Source organism: Myxocyprinus asiaticus, chromosome 20 (assembly GCF_019703515.2).
Source record: "Myxocyprinus asiaticus isolate MX2 ecotype Aquarium Trade chromosome 20, UBuf_Myxa_2, whole genome shotgun sequence".
In the NCBI taxonomy this organism is placed as follows: Eukaryota; Metazoa; Chordata; class Actinopteri; order Cypriniformes; family Catostomidae; genus Myxocyprinus; species Myxocyprinus asiaticus.
This window is the reverse complement of record NC_059363.1, coordinates 9,711,242-9,729,634: the sequence shown is the minus strand read 5'-3', so window position 1 is coordinate 9,729,634 and position 18,393 is coordinate 9,711,242. Positions and strand designations below refer to the sequence as shown.

Sequence of the window (18,393 nt, the reverse complement as noted above, 5' to 3'; positions counted from 1 at the left end):
AAAATTATTATTACAATCTGAATTTCTTTTTTCAGAACTTCTTAAACTACTTCAAAGAGTTCTCATCAAAAAAATCCCCCACGTGCAGCAATGACAGCTTTGCAGATCCTTGGCATTCTAGCTGTCAGTTTGTTCAGATACTCAGGTGATATTTCACCCCACACTTCCTGTAGCACTTGCCATAGATGTGGCTGTCTTGTCGGGCATTTCTCACACACCTTACAGTCTAGCTGATCCCACAAAAGCTCAATGGGGTTAAGATCCATAACACTCTTTTCCAATTATCTGTGTTTCTTTGCCCACTGTAACCTTTTCTTTTTCTGTTTCAAAAGTGGCTTTTTCTTTGCAATTCTTCCCATAAGGCCTGCACCCCTGAGTCTCCTCTTTACTGTTGTACATGAAACTGGTGTTGAGCGGGTAGAATTCAATGAAGCTGTCAGCTGAGGACATGTGAGGCATATATTTCTCAAACTAGAGACTCTAATGTACTTATCCTCTTGTTTAGTTGTACATCTGGCCTTCCACATCTCTTTCTATCCTTGTTAGAACCAGTTGTCCTTTGTCTTTGAAGACTGTAGTGTACACCTTTGTGTGAAATCTTCAGTTTTTTTGGCAATTTCAAGCATTGTATAGTCTTCATTCCTCAAAACAATAGTTGACTGACGAGTTTCTAGAGAAAGCTGTTTCTTTTTTGTCATTTTTGACCTAATATTGACCTTAAGACACGCCAGTCTACTGCATACTGTGGCAACTCAAAAACAAACACAAAGACAATGTTAAGCTTCATTTAATGAACCAAATAGCTTTCAACTGTGTTTGATATAATGGCAAATGATTTTCTAGTACCAAATTAACAATTTAGCATGATTACTCAAGGATAAGGTGTTGGAGTGATGGCTGCTGGAAATGGGGCCTGTCTAGATTTGATCAAAAATGGCTTTTTTCAAATAGTGAAGGTGCTGTTTTTTACATCAGTAATGTCCTGACTATATTTTGTGATCAGTTGAATGCCACTTTGGTATACCAATTTCCTTCCAAAACAGCAAAATCTGTACATTATTCCAAACCTTTGGCCACCAGTGTATGACATCAGAACCTTGGCTGCCATAGCAACATGCTACATAATTAAATATTTACTACAAGGGTACAGGCCAGTCAGTGCAATAAAACAGTTTCCTTCAGCCACATTATTAACAGACCAGGTGCACCGCAACATTAACTTGTTTGTTGTGCCTATAGAATAATTAACAATGTCAGGGCAGCAAACAGTGTCTTTTCTTCACCAAGTCATCCAACTGGCTGAAGTGCTGTTGCTGCTTGACTTTTACTCACAAACTGTCCCTAATGTTCAACCCAAATTTCCCAAACTGTAAATCCAAAACTGTAGCTCCAAAGTGCATTATTACAAGCTAACGTGAAAATCCACATCTTTAGCCATGTGAGTCATGCTAGGCACATTAAAAACAGCAGTCTGTCATGTGATCAAGAGCTCTGTGCATTTTCCATATTGCATTTAAGCCTTCTAATGTGTGCTTGCTGTGTATTGAACTCCAGTCAAAAGTTGAGTGGCTAAATCTGATTATTGTAACACCACACACAAGAAAATAGATAATGCCTTTTTTCCCAAGATAACTCTATAACTCTTTTAATATAGAGCACATATTTCTGTTACTCATTGCTTAAGGTTAATGCAGTTTATCTTTCTTCTTTCAGTGAACTTGAAAGGACAATGTAAATATTTGTGGGATCCGGAGTATGATTTACTGTGATTGTAATTTGTACCAAGGTTTAAAAACAGAATTTACAGTGCATATGTATGATAATTATGATAGTTTATCATATATGATCATAGTTATGATATGTAAACAGCAACTGAACAAGGTTATCACTCTAGATTGATGAGGCAATGCAATTTGCCATGTTAAAAAACGTAAACAAGTCTAACCTATTTTTCTTGTCTTAGCTGATTTCTTCTACATTCCTATAAGAAATCGCCTCTAGTTTTAGAGGTTAAAGGTCCTTTTTATTGGTTTTTGGTTAATGTGTCAGTGTGTGTTTTTAAATTATGTTTGATTGTAAAGGGTGGAGATCGTGTCAGGGTTACAGAGATTGTGCTTGAGTTTCATCCTTACTCGCCAACAAAATGAACCTGGATAAGGGATTACTGTATTATTCAAACTCCATTACTTTCACCTGAATGGCACATTTCTGCTCATTCAAAATGTGTCTTATGAGTCCATGTGCCATGATCTGGCTCAGTGCTCCAGAATTTCTAAGCATCATCAAACAAACATGATTGGGTCTGTAGTGAGATGCATGTAACACAGAAACAGCACACGGAAACAGCCGTGTGAAATCTGTTGGTTACGATGCATGTAACACAGAAACAGCCATGTGAAATCTGTTGGTTGCGACGCATGTAACACAGAAACAGCCGTGTGAAATCTGTTGGTTGTGCACGTCGCTGCACTTGTGGGCGATTGTGTTGGATGGATCCAACTCGTTCTCTCTCATAGGAATCCTATTTGAATAAATCAGGCCACGCAAGTGCTTGAAGTGAGTGGGCCATAACATTAAAGGGATAGTTCACCCAAAAATGAAAATTTTGTCATCATTTACTCACCCTCAGGCTGTTATAAACCGTATGATTTACTTTCATTTGTGGAACACAAAAAGACAGGCAAGATAAAATTTTAGTCTCAGTCACCAATCACTTTCATTGCATCTTTTATTTTTTATTATTTTTTTTCAGTGGAATTCTGTAATACATTCTGACTAACATTTCTACTTGTATTCCATGGAAGGAAGTCACATGGATTTGGGACAACATGAGGGTGAGTAAATGACAGAATTTTCAGATAAATACAGAACTATCTTGGTGCCCAATATGCGCGAGTTCACATATACACACACCTTGAAGGCAAATAATCACCTGACTCCACAGCAACTACGTCAATAAATTGACTTCACTATGACCAATGTTTAAACAAAACATGTACCAGTACAGTCTAACAGTGACTCTGCAGTCTTGTTTATTTTACAAATATGTTGTTTTCACAGGGCAATATCCTCCAATTAGATCTAGTTTCCCTTTGGCAATAGCGACCTAAATTAAATGGAAAATGAAACTCAGGCAGTGAACGTAGCTTTGCCCGTTGCTTAGGCAATGAAGAAATGATGACAGAACTATGCAAAAAAACAATCAACTGCTATTTTTTTAACTAAAGCTATTGTGGTTCTTAAACACCTAGTTACTTAAGAAACTAAATATTTGATATATACCTTGATATACCTTCTGGTTTCTAACTAACCATATCAAATCAAATGCAAAACCTCAACCTAAGGCCCATGTAATATCTTTACGTGGCCCCTATCGCTAGGTAAAACCTAGCTGTGCTCCATTTCGTGAAGTTTCTTCACACCTGCACGCTGGTTTTGTGTTGCATTATCAGTATTCATTGTCGTGCATTTCGCTAAATCATTTCCACTTTGGTCTAATGCTGTGAGCACGCAAACAGATACATTTCCAGCTAAAGATTATCTTGATATTGAGCTACGCATTATCTAACATTCAATTTAAAGTCCATAGTGACAGAAGAAACACAAGCAGATCACATACTGAAAATGCACTGCATGTTTATTGCCCAGAGTAAAATACAAAAATACTGTTAATATGTGTGTGTGTGTGTATATATATATATATATATATATATATATATATTATATATGTATATATATATACACATACATATACACAGTATATATATATGAGGTTTAAAGATACAATATAAGAGTTTGATCCAAAATAATGTAATAAAATAAATGTTTTAACCTTTTTTTTTTCATGAATACATTGTCCTATATTAAACTTTCATGCAATATATATGAGGTTTAAAGATACAATATAAGAGTTTGATCCAAAATATTGTAATAAAATAAATATTTTAACCTTTTTTTCATTAATACATTGTCCTATATTAACCTTTAATGCATCTGAAAGCTACTTTTACCTTAAAACAAGGTTATTAGAAAAAAGATAACTATAATTTCTACATGCTGTAAAGCAACCATCTTGAATTAAGTTTTTGAAATTATTTCCAGTATTTTTCAAATCAAAATTTTCCTATGAGAAAAGCTCTTTCCATGCACACAGTGCTGTAAATTTTCTAGATATTTTAGCATACATTTAAGAAGCATTTGCGCTGATTCTTTTAACCACATTTTATACAGTTTACCAGTACAGCATTTGTCATCTTGATTTACATACAGTATCATTGATGACATTTGTTTATATCTGTAAAGAGTTTGCATTGACTTAAGAGATGAAATACAAACGATATAGCAGTGCAACAGTTTAAAGAATTGCAGCATATTTTGGGTTGTCTCTCTCTTTGGCATGCATTTTTGTTATATGAATTTAACATGATATAGTGCATGACATATTAAAGGAATAGTTCGGCTAAAAGTGATAATTCTCTCATCATTTACTCACCCTTTTGCAGTCTTAAACTAACTTTCTTCTGAACACAAACAAATATATTTTCATAGATGTATGATGTGTCTCCATACAATGCAAGTTAACGGGGTCTAACACATTTATGCTTCAAAAAGGACATAAAGGCAGCAAAAAAAGGTAATCCATACAACTTGAGTGGTTTAACCCATGTCTTCTGAAGAAATATGATCAGTTTTTGGTGAGAGACAGACTAAAATGTAACTCCTTTTTCAATATAAATCTTGCCATATGCAGTTTCCTCGGTGATCATAATTTGAAGCTTGAGTACACTTCCCCATACTTGACGCATGTGCCGATGCGTTCTTGGTTTTCTCCACCAAAACAATCGTATCACTTCAGAAGACATGGATTAAACTACTCAAGTTGTATGGATTACCTTTATGCTGCCTTTAAGTCCTTTTTGGAGCTTGAAAGTGTTGGACCTCATTGACTTGCATCGCATGGACAAAAATATCTTTGTGTTCCACAGAAGAAAAGAAAGTCATTTGAGTTTAAGTGGGGATAGTAAATTATGATAAAATTATCATTTTTGGTGTAATTATTCCTTTGACGAAAATGACAATCTTAATATAGCAGTTTTGTTTTAAGATATAGAGTTCTCAATAAGATTATTAAAAGGGCACTAAACAGTTTCCATTTTGCTACAGGATAAAAGCTGTACGGTGCTTGTATATGCAATACTACTGTCCTGAACTACATAGCTTAAAGCCATGCAAATTGCCTCCGATTCTAAATAAACACTGAACTCGACATCTAATGATTTTAGAACAAATGCGCCCTAAGAACTCCCAGCTGAGACACTGTTGCAAAAAAAAAAAAAAAAAAAAAAACCAGGAAGGTCACAGAGTTTACAAATTATTTTCAATAAAGGAAATTTTCCCCAAACAGGGCTATTTTTACCCTATAATCTGTGCCTTCAAAAATCTGATTTCCAAAAACTGTTTAAAGAACACGTCTATTCTGATATAGTTCACCCAATAACAACAATTCTGTTATCTTTACTCACACTCCTTTTCATTCCAAAACTGTATGACTTTCTTTCATCTGTGGAACACAAAAGCAGATGTTAGGCAGCATTTTAAGGACTGAGAAATCAAGTCACAGATATGGAATGAAATGAGCAAATGAGAACATAATTTTCATTTTTGGATGAACTGTCCCTTTAATTGCGTAAGACATACCACACAAAAATGACTTTTTATCGGCATTAAGTAGATACAAAAATGAATGAACATAAAAACGTATGTGATTTGAAATGGTTCCTGAGTAGAAACGTCTTTCATGGAGTTTTGCACTTTATAAAGGCTGTTTGGTTTCTCCAAATGCTTGTAGAGAAATTAACTGCTTGAGTCATTAAGAGCAGGTTGCGAGTGTCTATGCCATCCACCCACTCTAACATTTTCACTCTCTCACACAAACACACATTTTCTTATGTGCTGGGTCAACTAGTGGGTGTACTGTGGACTGAAACAAGCAGAGAACCAAAAATAAACATTAAAAAGAACAACGATAAAAAATGACATATAACGGAACAATGATAAAAATATATAAGCAACCATGTTACATGAACACAACCACAAATTGCTGTCTTAAAGGAAAAGCTTGTTTTGTTTTGGGTTTTTTGACCATGCGGCCTGAGTACCCATTGCATCTATGCTTAAGTGGGCGGTGGTCCATTGTAGCGCAGCATGATGTTAAAAGAGCGAGCAAAGTTGTTGGACAGCGAGCAGCTGGTGCCCTCATCCATCATAGGCAGCAGGAAGGCCAGCAGCAGCAAGGCCAATAGCAGGAGCTGGAGAGGAAGAGCCACGCGACATACGCGGTACAGGAACCCGGGACCGCTGCTCTGCTGCAAAACACAACCACATAATGATACATGCTGTATGGCTCTGTTCCGAAATGTAGTGATTTGCCTCACTGTCTACACTCTAAAGGGCCATTCACACTGAACGTTTTTGAGTGTCCATCTGCGCTGTTTTTCAAGCCGTTGACTGTTGCATCAGGCCTAGCTGATATTTCAGCATCTTACACAGGGACAGCATGTTTTGTTTTTTTTATTTCAACTTCTAAAAAATGAGTCTAGAGGCTAGGGCTGGTTATCGATACAGATTTCTCGATTCTATTAGAATTTGCAAGCTCCCGATTTGATTCGATTCCAATTCATTTGGGTATAGTTCAGTTATAATGTCCATTTTGCTTACATATGAAAGCAATCTGATGATTCTCAATACCAGTTTTGATACCACAACAAAATAGTAATTAATTTGAGTAAACATTGTTTCAAGTTTTCAAGTAATTAGTCAAGAAAAGAACAAAGAGGGGGGTCTGGCTAGCTCAGCAAGTATTGATGCTGACTACCACCCCTGGAGTCGTGAGTTTGAATCCAGGGCGTGCTGAGTGACTCCAGCCAGGTCTCCTAAGCAACCAAATTGGCCCGGTTGCTAGGGAGGGTAGAGTCACAACCTCCTCGTAGTCGCCTCATGTGGTTCTCGCTCTCGGTGGGTGCGTGGTGAGTTGTGCGTGGATGCCGCGGAGAATAGCGTGAATCCTCCACAAGTGCTACGTCTCCGCGGTAACGCGCTCAACAAGCCACGTGATAAGATGCACAGACTGACTGTCTCAGACGCAGAGGCAACTGAGATTCGTTCTCTGCCACCCGGATTGAGGCAAGTCACAACGGCACCACGAGGACTTGGAGCGCATTGGGAATTGGCATTCCAAATAAAAACATTTTTTAAAAAATAAAAAAAAAGAAGAAAAGAACAAAGAAACAAATGGCCATTAATAGATCAAATTAAAACAACAGAACAAATTAAGAAAACAGTCTTTGAAGCTTTTAACAGCAGTATCAAGTGTAAACATTTAAGAATTGAAAAAAAAAATGTAACATCCTTAAATTACTGGTCTTCACTGTATGATTATAATACTGTACATCAATACTTGTACTGTTATTTGATTAATATTAACCACACACTTAAAAAAATATATTTTAGCCAATTTTAAAGATTTACACATTTCAATTTCATAACAAAATCCCATCAAATTGAACTGTATAACATTTAACAAAATGAAATTAATAAAACGTAATTTTATTAAAAATTACTCAATTCAATTTGATGGAATTTTATAAAACTTAAATACATAAATCTTTAAAAAAAGCAGCATCCTGTGCTAATACTTTTCAAAGCGATTAGACTTATGATCTTGGAGACATTTCTAGGGACAAATTATCAAAATTCGGGACGCGCTTATTTGATTTGGTCAGTAAGCAACCACATGAGCAATGCACAAAACAAAACAAAAAACACTCAGAACAGCTTAGCAACTGCATAACAATGCCCTGTCAACCAGTTAGAGTTTCAGAAAAATGACCTTGAAAGATTTAGCTCTTTGAAGTCTTATCTTTATGTCAAGATGATCTGAATGACAGAAACAGATCTGAGATGTTAGTGTGTAAAGTGTCTATATTTTCCCTGCAGGACAATGACAGGTTCCTGAAACAGCAGAAGGTGGTAACAGTTTCATGGCGTTCTGGATCAGGTGTGCAACCCTCATTTATATTTGACTTTATGATGAACTAATGAGCACCACTGCCATGGCAAAATACAGCAACAAAAGTAGTCCTTTAGAAGTCAAATTAAAGTGTACTTTGAGAATACTTAAAGGAATAAAGGAATAGGTTCAATACAAGTTAAGTGGCCAATTTTCAGTGGGTTTAAAAGGCAGAAATGTGAAGCTTATAATTTTATAAAAAGGTGTATTATTTGAGCTGTAAATTTGTTTAAATCATCATTTTTACAGTCATTTTAGGTTTCAGAGTTTGTTGACATTACATCATCATGGCAACAAAGTTGTAAAATTGGCTATAACTTAACACAGAAAAGGTAATTAAGTGATTTTATCACACTAAAAAATCATGTTTACACACATATTGTTTATGTCTTGTGGATATACTTTTGAATCAGTGAGTATTTTACCATTCAAAAATTGGCCCCCATTCACTTCCATTATAAGTGCCACACTGGTTTTTGCTTTTTTTTTTTTAAAGAAAAGGATTGTGGTAAACAATGTTATGGCACAAATGCTGTCTATTGAGCTTAACCTGTATTGAAGCCAGAATATTTCTTTACAGTTCGTACTAGGGCTGGGCGATATGTCTTAAAAAATTATATCTCGATATTTTTCAGCCTATTGATGATATTCAATATATATCTGCTCTAAAATGGCTCAAAAGTGTATGTTCCCCTTCTGTCACTCACTCGACGTTGTGTCGATGAGGTGACATTACGGTTCGCACTTGAGAGCCCTGAACACCTCAGATCTTTGAGAAAAGGCCAATGAGAATTGGCGAGTGGAATTTGCATGCCACTCCCCCGGACATACGGGTATAAAAGGAGCTGGCTCGCAACCACTCATTCAGATTTTTTCTTCGGAGCCGAGCGGTTGTACTATCAGCGAGCTGAATACTACTGCTTTTCCATTCACCTCTTAGGAAGCGTATGCAGTTGGATATACGGTGCATTTCCAGCGGCTTTCTCTCCTTCTGCATGACGAGTGTAGATTTCGCCCCTGGGCGCGTCGACAGTGCTAAAAGAGTGTATATTTCTGCTAAAGAGTATATTTTCTCTATTAGAGCACACACATTGATGTTGAACGTCTTTTTAAAGACGCGTCTTTATAAAGATGCCTTTCAGTCTTTGTGTGATTCCTGGATGCAGTCGGTATCTCTCCGCTTCCAACGGCCATGGGCGCTGCCTCACGTGTCTGGGTAGCGATCACACTGAGGCAGCGTTCATGGATGGTTCATGTTCTCATTGCGAGAATATGACCATGGCAACATTGCAGTCGCGGCTTTCCTTCTTCCGGGGGAAAGCCACTCTAGCCGCCCCCCACACCTCGCCTTTTACCTCCGGGTACGAGGCCGGCCCGGCTGGCGCTGGAGGCGATTTGGGGGCTTCAATGGGCACGCCTCCTCCGGGTAAGTCCCCGCAGACCTCCCATTCCCCAGCATGCTCGTTTGCCCCTGGCAAGTTCTGAGAGGAGACCAGCTCGCCCCAGGGCCAGCTTAGTGTCCCTTTCGGAGCTCCGGAGCAGGATGAATGCACGAACGCTGCATCGGAGAGCGTACTGGCAATGTCAGATGCCGAGGACTCGACTGGGCTGCCACCTTCGGGTCGGCCCGCCCAGTCTGAGGCTGACGGCGAGGTGACCGCCATGCTTGCCCGGGCCGCCGCATGTGTTGGGTCCCCTGAGCCCTCGCGGCTAGATGATTGGTTCCTGTGTTCGGGGCGCCGCTCACAGCCACGCCCCCCCCCCAGTCCCTTTCTTCCCAGAAGTGCACGACAAGCTGACGAGGTCGTGGAGGGCACCTTTTTCTGCCTAAATCCGACCTCCCAGCTCGTCCGCTCTCACTACCCTTGATGGTGGGGTGGCCCACGGGTATACGGAGGTCCCTCAGGTGGATAAGGCGGTTGCGGTACACTTGTGCCCGCAAAGTGCAGCCACCTGGCGGGATCACCCAGCACTCCATTCCAAGGCCTGTAGGATGATGTCATCTCTGACGGCCAAAGCCTACAGCGCCACTAGTCAGGCCGCCTCTGCCCTGCATGCCATGGCCCTCCTGCAAGTACACCAGGCTAAGGCACTAAAGGAACTGCATGTGGGTAGTCTTGATCCTGATGTAGTCCTGATCATGTTTCCATCACGCCGATCTGCCGCCACTTGTTCGGCCCTTGGACAGACCTTGCATTTCTACGGGCAGGAGTTCCCCTACAGCAAGTGTCCAAGCGCTTCGTCATTACGACAGACGCCTCCAAACAAGGCTGGGACGCCATGTGCAATGGGCACGCAGCCGCTGTCTCCTGGACAGGACCGTGACTGTGTTGGCACATCAACTGCCTCGAGTTGCTGGCAGTATTGCTCGCCCTGCAGAGGCTTTTGCCATTGATCTGGGGCAAGCATGTGTTGGTCCGGACGGACAACACAGCGACAGTAGCGTATATAAATTGGCAAGGCGGTTTATGCTCACGTTGCATGTCGCAACTCGCCCACCGTCTCCTCTTATGGAGTCAGTGGCGACTGAGGTCGCTGCAGGCCACTCATATCCCGGGCAACCTCAATGCCACAGTGGACGCGCTGATGCTCAGGGGAGAGTGGAGACTCCACCCCCAGGTGGTCCAGCTGATTTGGAGTCGTTCGGCAAAGCACAAGTAGACCTATTTGCCACCCGAGAAACCTCCCATTGCCTGCTCTGGTATTCTCCGACAGGGGCCCCCCTCGGCCCAGACGTGCTGGCACACAGCTGGCCCCGGGGGCTGCGCAAGTATGCGTTCCCCCCAGTGAGCCTACTTGCACAGACCCTGTGCAAAGTCAGGGAGGACGAGGAGCAGGTCACCCTCGTGGCCCCGTATTGGCCCACCCAGACTTGGTTCTCAGACCTCACGCTCCTTATGACAGCCCCTCCCTGGCGAATTTCCCTGAGGAAGGACCTTCTTTCTCAGGGACGGGGCACCATCTGGCACCCGCACCCAAACCTCTGGAACCTCCACGTCTGGCCCTTGGATGGGACGGGGAAGACCTAAGTGGCCTACCACCAACAGTGGTAGATACGATCACTCAGGCCAGAGCTCCCTCCACGAGGCAGCTTTATACCCTGAAGTGGCATTGGTTCACAAATTGGTGCTGAAAACCCTCAGAGATGCGCAGTCGGGTCAGTGCTTTCCTTCCTGCAGGAGAGGCTGGAGGAACGGCTGTCCCCCTCCACTTGAAGTTGTATGTGGCTGCCATAGCAGCACACCACGACACAGTGGACGGTAGGTCCTTAGGGAAGCACGACCTGATCATCAAGTTGCTGAGAGGCATCCGGAGGCTGAATCCTCCAAGGCCACGCCTGTTCCTCTCATGGGATCTCTCCGTGGTCCTCCTGGGCCTTCGCAGAGCCCCCTTTGAGCTGCTAGAGTCAGTCGAGTTGAAAGCCTTCTCTTTGAAGACAGCCCTCCTGATTGTGCTCACCTCCATCAAGAGGGTCAGGGACCTGCAAGCGTTCTCTGTCAGCGATACCTGCCTGGAGTTTGGTCCGGGTGACTCTCTCGTAATCGTGAGACCCCGCCCGGGCTATGTGCCCAAGGTTCCCACAACCCCCTTTGGGGATCAGGTGGTGAACCTGCAAGCGCTGCCCCAGGAGGAGGCAGACCCAGCCCTGTCGTTGCTGTGTCCGGTGTGAACTGTGCGCATCTACTTGGATCGCACGCATAGCTTTAGACTCTTTGTCTGCTTTGGTGGACAGCGGAAAGGGAACGCTGTCTCCAAACAGAGGCTTTTCCACTGGATCGTGGATGCCATCGCTATGGCATACCAGGCCCAGGCCATGCCTGCCCCTTCGGGAATACGAGCACACTCCACAAGGAGTCTTGCATCCTTGTGGGCACTGGCTCATGGCACCTCTCTAGCAGACATCTGCAGGGCAGTGGGCTGGGCGACAACCCAATACCTTCACAAGATTTTACAATCTCGGGTTGAGCCATTTTCGTCCCATGTTCTGTCAGGTACGAACAGGTAAGTTCAGAAATACGGACAGCTGGCCGGGTGTAACACTTGCGTTTAGCGCCTTTCCCCTTCAGATGTGCGCTTCTTTTCCCATGCGAGTTCACGAACCCGTGAACCCTGGATGTCCTTCCTCCCTAGCCCTGTGGCTCGCGAATTCAGTGGAGGAATTCACAGCCGGAACCTGTGCTAATATACCCTTACTGAGGTAGGTGCTCCACAGGTGCCGGTTACTCCGGTAACCCCCTGTGATGTATTTTCTGCAGTACGGTCTCCCTGTCGGCAGACCTGCGTCTCCCTTCGACAGAGCCCTCTCTGTCCTGGTTGCCGTGTTTGTAGAGCTCCTCCCCTCTCTGTCCTGGTCGCCATGTTTGTAGAGCTCCTCCACTTTCATGCAGGACCTACCACCGCGCCTCTTCCATGTGCGGCTCTGAGCCCACATGACATGCTTGCATAGATTGGCGCATATATTAAGCGTTAAAATGGCCCCAGCCGAATAACTGAATACTCTGTGGAGAGAAAACTTAGAGAGAAAAGGCCGTGGCTGGCGTGGCCTGCTTCCATACTAGATATGTCTCTTCCCCCCCTAGGGATGTGGGGAACTATACAACGTTTTTTGGGGCGTTGGGGGAGGCTACGTGCAGACCAGTGCACCTGCTACAACGCACGCAGCACCTACACCGGCAGTCCACGTAACACGGTTCAGCTAGTTGTGGCGTTTCGTATAGAGACCCCTAGTGTCACTACATCGACACAACGTCGAGTGAGTGACAGAAGGGGAATGTCTCGGTTTCTGTCGTAACATCTGTTCCCTGATGGAGGGAACAAGACGTTATGTCCCCCCTGCCACAACGCTGTACTACCCGCTGAAATGGCCGGGACCCTGTCTCGGCTTCTCAGCACAAAACCTGAATGAGTGGTTGCGAGCCAGCTCCTTTTATACCCGTGTGTACGGGGGAGTGGCATGCAAATTCCACTCGCCAATTCTCATTGGCCTTTTCTCAAAGATCTGAGGTGTTCGGGGCTCTCAAGAGCGACCCCTAGTGTCACTACATCAACACAACATCTCATTCCCTCCATCAGGGAACGGAGGTTACAATAGTAACCGAGACATTTTTATATATCAGAGTTACCATCATTTCATCCAAATAGCCATTGTAGCCAAGTAGATTAAATATTTTAAAGACATTAAATACAAATATAATAATAGTTTTTCATTAAATAAACACAAGGGAGAATGAAATTCAGTCATTTTCATTTATATGCACTTTATATTTATACTTCATACACAATAATACATAGTAGCTTAATAAAAAGCATTTACATTCAAATGTTTTTACTGTGCAAAGCTACTTCACTGACTTATTTCTGAAACCCCCAGTTGAACATTGCATAATACTAAATTATTACTGTGGGACACGTCAGGTTGATTATTATAATATAATGCTGAATTATCATTATTGTTCTAATTATTAGATCTGCATTATACAAAAGTTATATATTTCTGTCATGTTTACATCATCTTCACCTGGGTGCTTTTATTTTGACACCGAAAGTGCTGCAGTATTTACTTCAACTTCACAAGTTTACAATGTTCAGCATTTCCTGAAACACTGTAATCTCCTCCTTTCCTGTTATTCTGTTCCGCTTTTGTAGATTTGTATAATAACTTTTATCTGTTACTAATGTTTGGAATTGCGCGAATGCTTGAACTTTGATTTCACAATGCACGTGAACTGATCTGAAAGCGCTGCTATGCGCATGCACACAGATCTGCTGGTTTGTTCTGAATCACACACAGACCATGTTTATCTGTCTTTAATTCACAGCCTTTTGTGGATTAATAATCACATATGACCAACTCGACATGTTGATGGTATTTTGATTAATTGTGCAGCCAAGAAGGATCGTGAAATTAGTCTAGTGATGCACTCTTTATTAAACATAAAGGCCAAATGAAAGTACATTATAATTATCACAATATTGACAATATTGGTCAGTTTTACATCGTCAGCAAAATTATCTCGATTACATCTTTAATATTCTATATATCGCCCAGCCCTAATAGGTACAGTAGAGTAGTGGCGGGCTTTGAACTTACAAACTTTCAGTTAGTAGTCCAGGTCTTTAAGCACTACACCACATCATAAAACCCATGGAATCAGTGTCATAAATTAAAGGGGGCTTGGGCTAAAAATGCCACCAAAAATGAGACAAGTGCCTCCAAAATTGAAAAAGTGGTCATTTGTTTTTAAATTATTTGTAACTCCAATATCCACCTTTTTCCTACATCCCATGATGCTTAGTGAGAAATATGGGCATTACTTCCGTTGTCAAGTAAATACAGCTGTTGTTGCAGCGTACGTCCATTCATTCTTTTGTTGTGGTTTTGGGATATTGAGGAGAGCGTGTATGATTTCATATGGACATACATCAATCACTATATCAGTGTGTTACTGAATGATAATAACTTTAAAAAAGTCATAAAGACAAAGAAAGCGTGAACAAAACTGGCACGCTGTTTCTCCCAGATGCAGTTGAGATTTAATCTAAGCACAAACGCAACATTTCAAGCAAAATTATTGGTTGTTTTAGTGGAGTACCTGTGTTAATTCAGCTTCAGATGTGTGTGCTTGTCATCTTGTCACCCTGCATGTTCAAATCAGACAGACACACCGAGGAAGAGCTGTGAAGTTCTCATACTTGGGTATGTAAATGCTTTTTCAAGATTTTTCCGATCGGATGGTCATTTCCTTTTAAATCTGCCCGTAAGTTTAAACATTTGTTTGGCAGGTGATTGACTGGTGAGAGGTGGTGCTTTGCTACTGTCCAGGACGCATCAGGACACCATTTTAAACCTCAAACGAGATGTGGATTTGACTTCCTCGGTATGTGTTTTGTGTGATCCAATCACAAAACATTTTGCACCCCATTTATAACTGTATAAACGGGGTGCAAAGCGCTGACCTTTGCGATTGGATCATCTGAAACACGTCTTATTACCAGCTGTCAACAGGGTCTTAAAATGACTGCAGCCAGGAATGCTGTAGAACGACTTCCGGCGGAAGTCCCACCCACATTCGTTTCCCCAGTAAGACCCCCAGGAAAAAGGTGGATAGATCTCAGTATTCTATTCTTGGTCTAGTTGTACATTTTAGGGCATAACATATGTAAGTTTATATTAATTTTATTTTATTGAGTTAGAGGTAATACATTCTCAATTTAAATATTTAACTGTAAATTTGTGTTTATGAATTGGTTAATGTATATGCATAAAAGGATGGCAGTTTTTTACATGGTTAGACAAAATATGCCCTCATAAAGGCAAAAATGTCCCTGAATCAAAGTTCATTTCTGACACAGGGGAATGGAAATGGAAGTTACAGAATTACAAAAGACTCAGAACGGCTTGCCACAAATTTAATAATGGATTTCAAGGGTTCATTCAGAAAAGTTTTGCAGAACTGGTTAAACCATTTTATGTGCGAATGGTCTTGATAATTGGATGGTAATGTTGCTTGTGTAAAACAACATTTCTATTCCCTCTGCTGATATCTGCTTATGTAAAAATGAAGACAAACTCAGCACAGCTTTTTATATACAGTCAGCAGGGCACCTGCATCTTTTCTCAAGTTTTTCACAGACGTGACCACTCATGACCAGATGGCCAGAGACTGGCAGAATGGGAAGAGAGGTGTTAAAAAAGTGTGAATCCAAAGAAAATTGAGAAATTACTTGCACAGATTAACAGATTCCTTTGAGAGACAGTGGACCAACTAATTCGATGTTTCCTGATACACTCTGTGTGTGTGTGTGTGTGTGTGTGTGTGTGTGTGGGGGGGGGGGGTGCTTTTAAGGGTGTACTTTGATTTAGTCTGGTTCTTGAAAAGCCATTCAAGTAACCCAACTGAACAGTGTCTCGCATCACTTGAGACCTCTTATAGAGTTTCTACAAACTCTCAGACTTGATTTTATCCATTGGGAATTGATTGGATTGTGAAAGGTAGGTGTTTCAAACCAGAATGGATCATACCTGAATGCGAGTTGGCTTAAAAAATACCTAAATATATTTGGCTATTGGTTAACATTACCCAATGGTCTGATTAGCCTTGGTGATGTCAGCTGAAAAGGAAAGTTATTTTTAAATAAATAATAAAAAAAAAAGTTTTAGTTTTTTTTTTCTCCTAATGGAATAACATGCACTGATAAATCATTCACAATATTACAAGGAGAATGTATTAAAAAAGTACCTAGTGTGAATTTTGATTTCATGTTGACTTTAAAAGACTATTATTTTTAAGTTTTGTAGTAAAATCCCACTGACCCACCCATGTATGATGCCATTTTATAATGATGTTCACGTGTAGTCTTAGGGTTGCCATGGTGTACAGTGTTACCAGTTTTACTCGGTACAAGAGACAACACCGGTGTGAAATTTTATACCGGATAAAAGGGGGAAACTTCCAATATCTGAATGGAAATTCCAATATCAATACAATAGCCTAACGAATAGAATAGCCTTAAATAAAGAATAGTTGCCTAATGAAGAGTTTGCGACCCATGATAAATAAACCTAAATAACGCATTGAAAGCCAGATGTTCTTTACCAACGTATCAACCTACACAGGCAGCAAAGTATGCGCACTGACAGAAGACTTTAATTGCAGGTAGCGAATATAATGTGCATGGTGGGTAACTGTAAGACGTCTTATTCAAAATGACACAAGAAATGCTGTTAGACACACAGACACGTGCTTGAAGAAACACACTTTATTATATTTTTAAGAACAGATGACAGAAAAGCCGTCTATGCGCACATCTGACGCGCTGTTTGTTTGGAGGCATGCAGTCTCATGGAACACGCGTATGTAAAGGGTTCTCACTCTTTCTTTGTTTCAGTCTTCTGAAATTTTTTTGCAAGAATAGCATCGTCTATGAGAGTGCTGTAAATGACCTCAGACCATCTCAGCTCAGGAGGTGCTCTGAGCTCAGTTCACTTTATTTCCATTGAGCAGTTCGTTGTTAGCGCAACTCTGCAGGGTCACTTTATATACAGTCCTATATATCTGTGATTTAATCATAAAATAATAATAAAAAAACAAGTTCACCTCGAACCATGATTTATATTTCAGTGATTATTATCATCATTATAATTATTATGTTTACATTTAAAATTGTTTTTAGATCTTAATATGTATTAGTAATTTTCTGTCTGATGTCATAGACGGATACTTGCGTGATGGTAAATGGAAAGGTGGTTATATATGATTTTTTTCTTTTTTTTTTGACCACTTAATTATTTTAATTGCTTTTTCGTTTCGTTTGAAGTGCAATTTGAATTTAAAAATGTCTTTAGTTTAAGTTTTTCGTTTTTTAAATAAATTAATTTAATTTTCAATGCTAAATCACTAAAGCAAGAATATTCACCGATCCCTCAGCCGGAGGGTTGACGATGTAATTGGATATTGTGTTATGTTTTTATATATATATATAAATATTGTGAACATATTTTTGCATATTGCCCAGCCCTAGGAGGGAACAAAACGAATGTATTCACACACATTCAAAGTCATTACCCTTCTGAAGCAGCTAAACTGAGTCCTGGGATGAAAGGTAATAAAACACCAACATTAAACCCACAACAACCCACAATAAGGGATGTATTTGCCCAGACAACGAAATACCCAATAACCCATGATGGAGACAATGCACGGATGAAGTAGGTTAGTTGCTAAAGAGATGTTGCCCTTCACAACTGTTGAAAAGCCATCATTCAAAAAGTTGAACAACACACATTTTAACTGCACTTCATTTTTTCAGTTTCATTTGAATTTTTAGTAAAAATAAATAAAAAATAAAGTTCAAAGTTTGAAATCAAGCTGTCTTGCATTATTGCTTAACGAAAATTACTCCATAGTACCAATTAGCGTCCAGCCAGCGGTAATACTAGTGTTAGTCTGTTTGAACGTGAACACCGCACCGGTGAGAAAGGGAGGCCTCAACTTGAAAAGGGCCTCAGCAGACCAGCAAGCCCATGGGCTCAGAAGTACCTTAAAGCACCCCTGCATACTGTGCACCCTATTTCACTGTGAGATCACAAGGATTTCTTAAAGCCACTTTGAATTGTGAGAATGTTCTTACAACTTTGCAAACCTACTATCAGCATCAAGGCCTATGTTCAGAGATTTAAAAAGTACCTTTCCAGCTCGTACATGCTCCTCCTCTTGTGCAGTGCCACCCTGAAATAATAAGAAATATTTAGTCAGTGAGTTGAATCGGATTACAAAACACAATGCTACCCCCTTGTGGTGAGTACATGTTAACGCTCCAAGAAT

At 40.8% G+C, this 18,393-nt stretch overlaps 1 protein-coding gene across 1 annotated transcript in view; it reads right to left on the bottom strand.

Moving 5' to 3' along the window:
• Positions 1 to 1,746: 1,746 nt before the first annotated feature.
• The window catches only part of LOC127411480 (nesprin-3-like), a 44,077-nt gene continuing 27,430 nt past the window's right edge, over positions 1,747 to 18,393 (bottom strand). Inside the window, exons 17-18 of the mRNA XM_051647079.1 lie at positions 18,256 to 18,297; positions 1,747 to 6,365 (exon numbers count right to left, since the gene is read on the bottom strand). Coding sequence (XP_051503039.1) covers positions 6,174 to 6,365; positions 18,256 to 18,297 — 234 coding nt within the window. The 3' untranslated portion in view covers positions 1,747 to 6,173. The remainder of the gene's footprint in view (positions 6,366 to 18,255; positions 18,298 to 18,393) is intronic.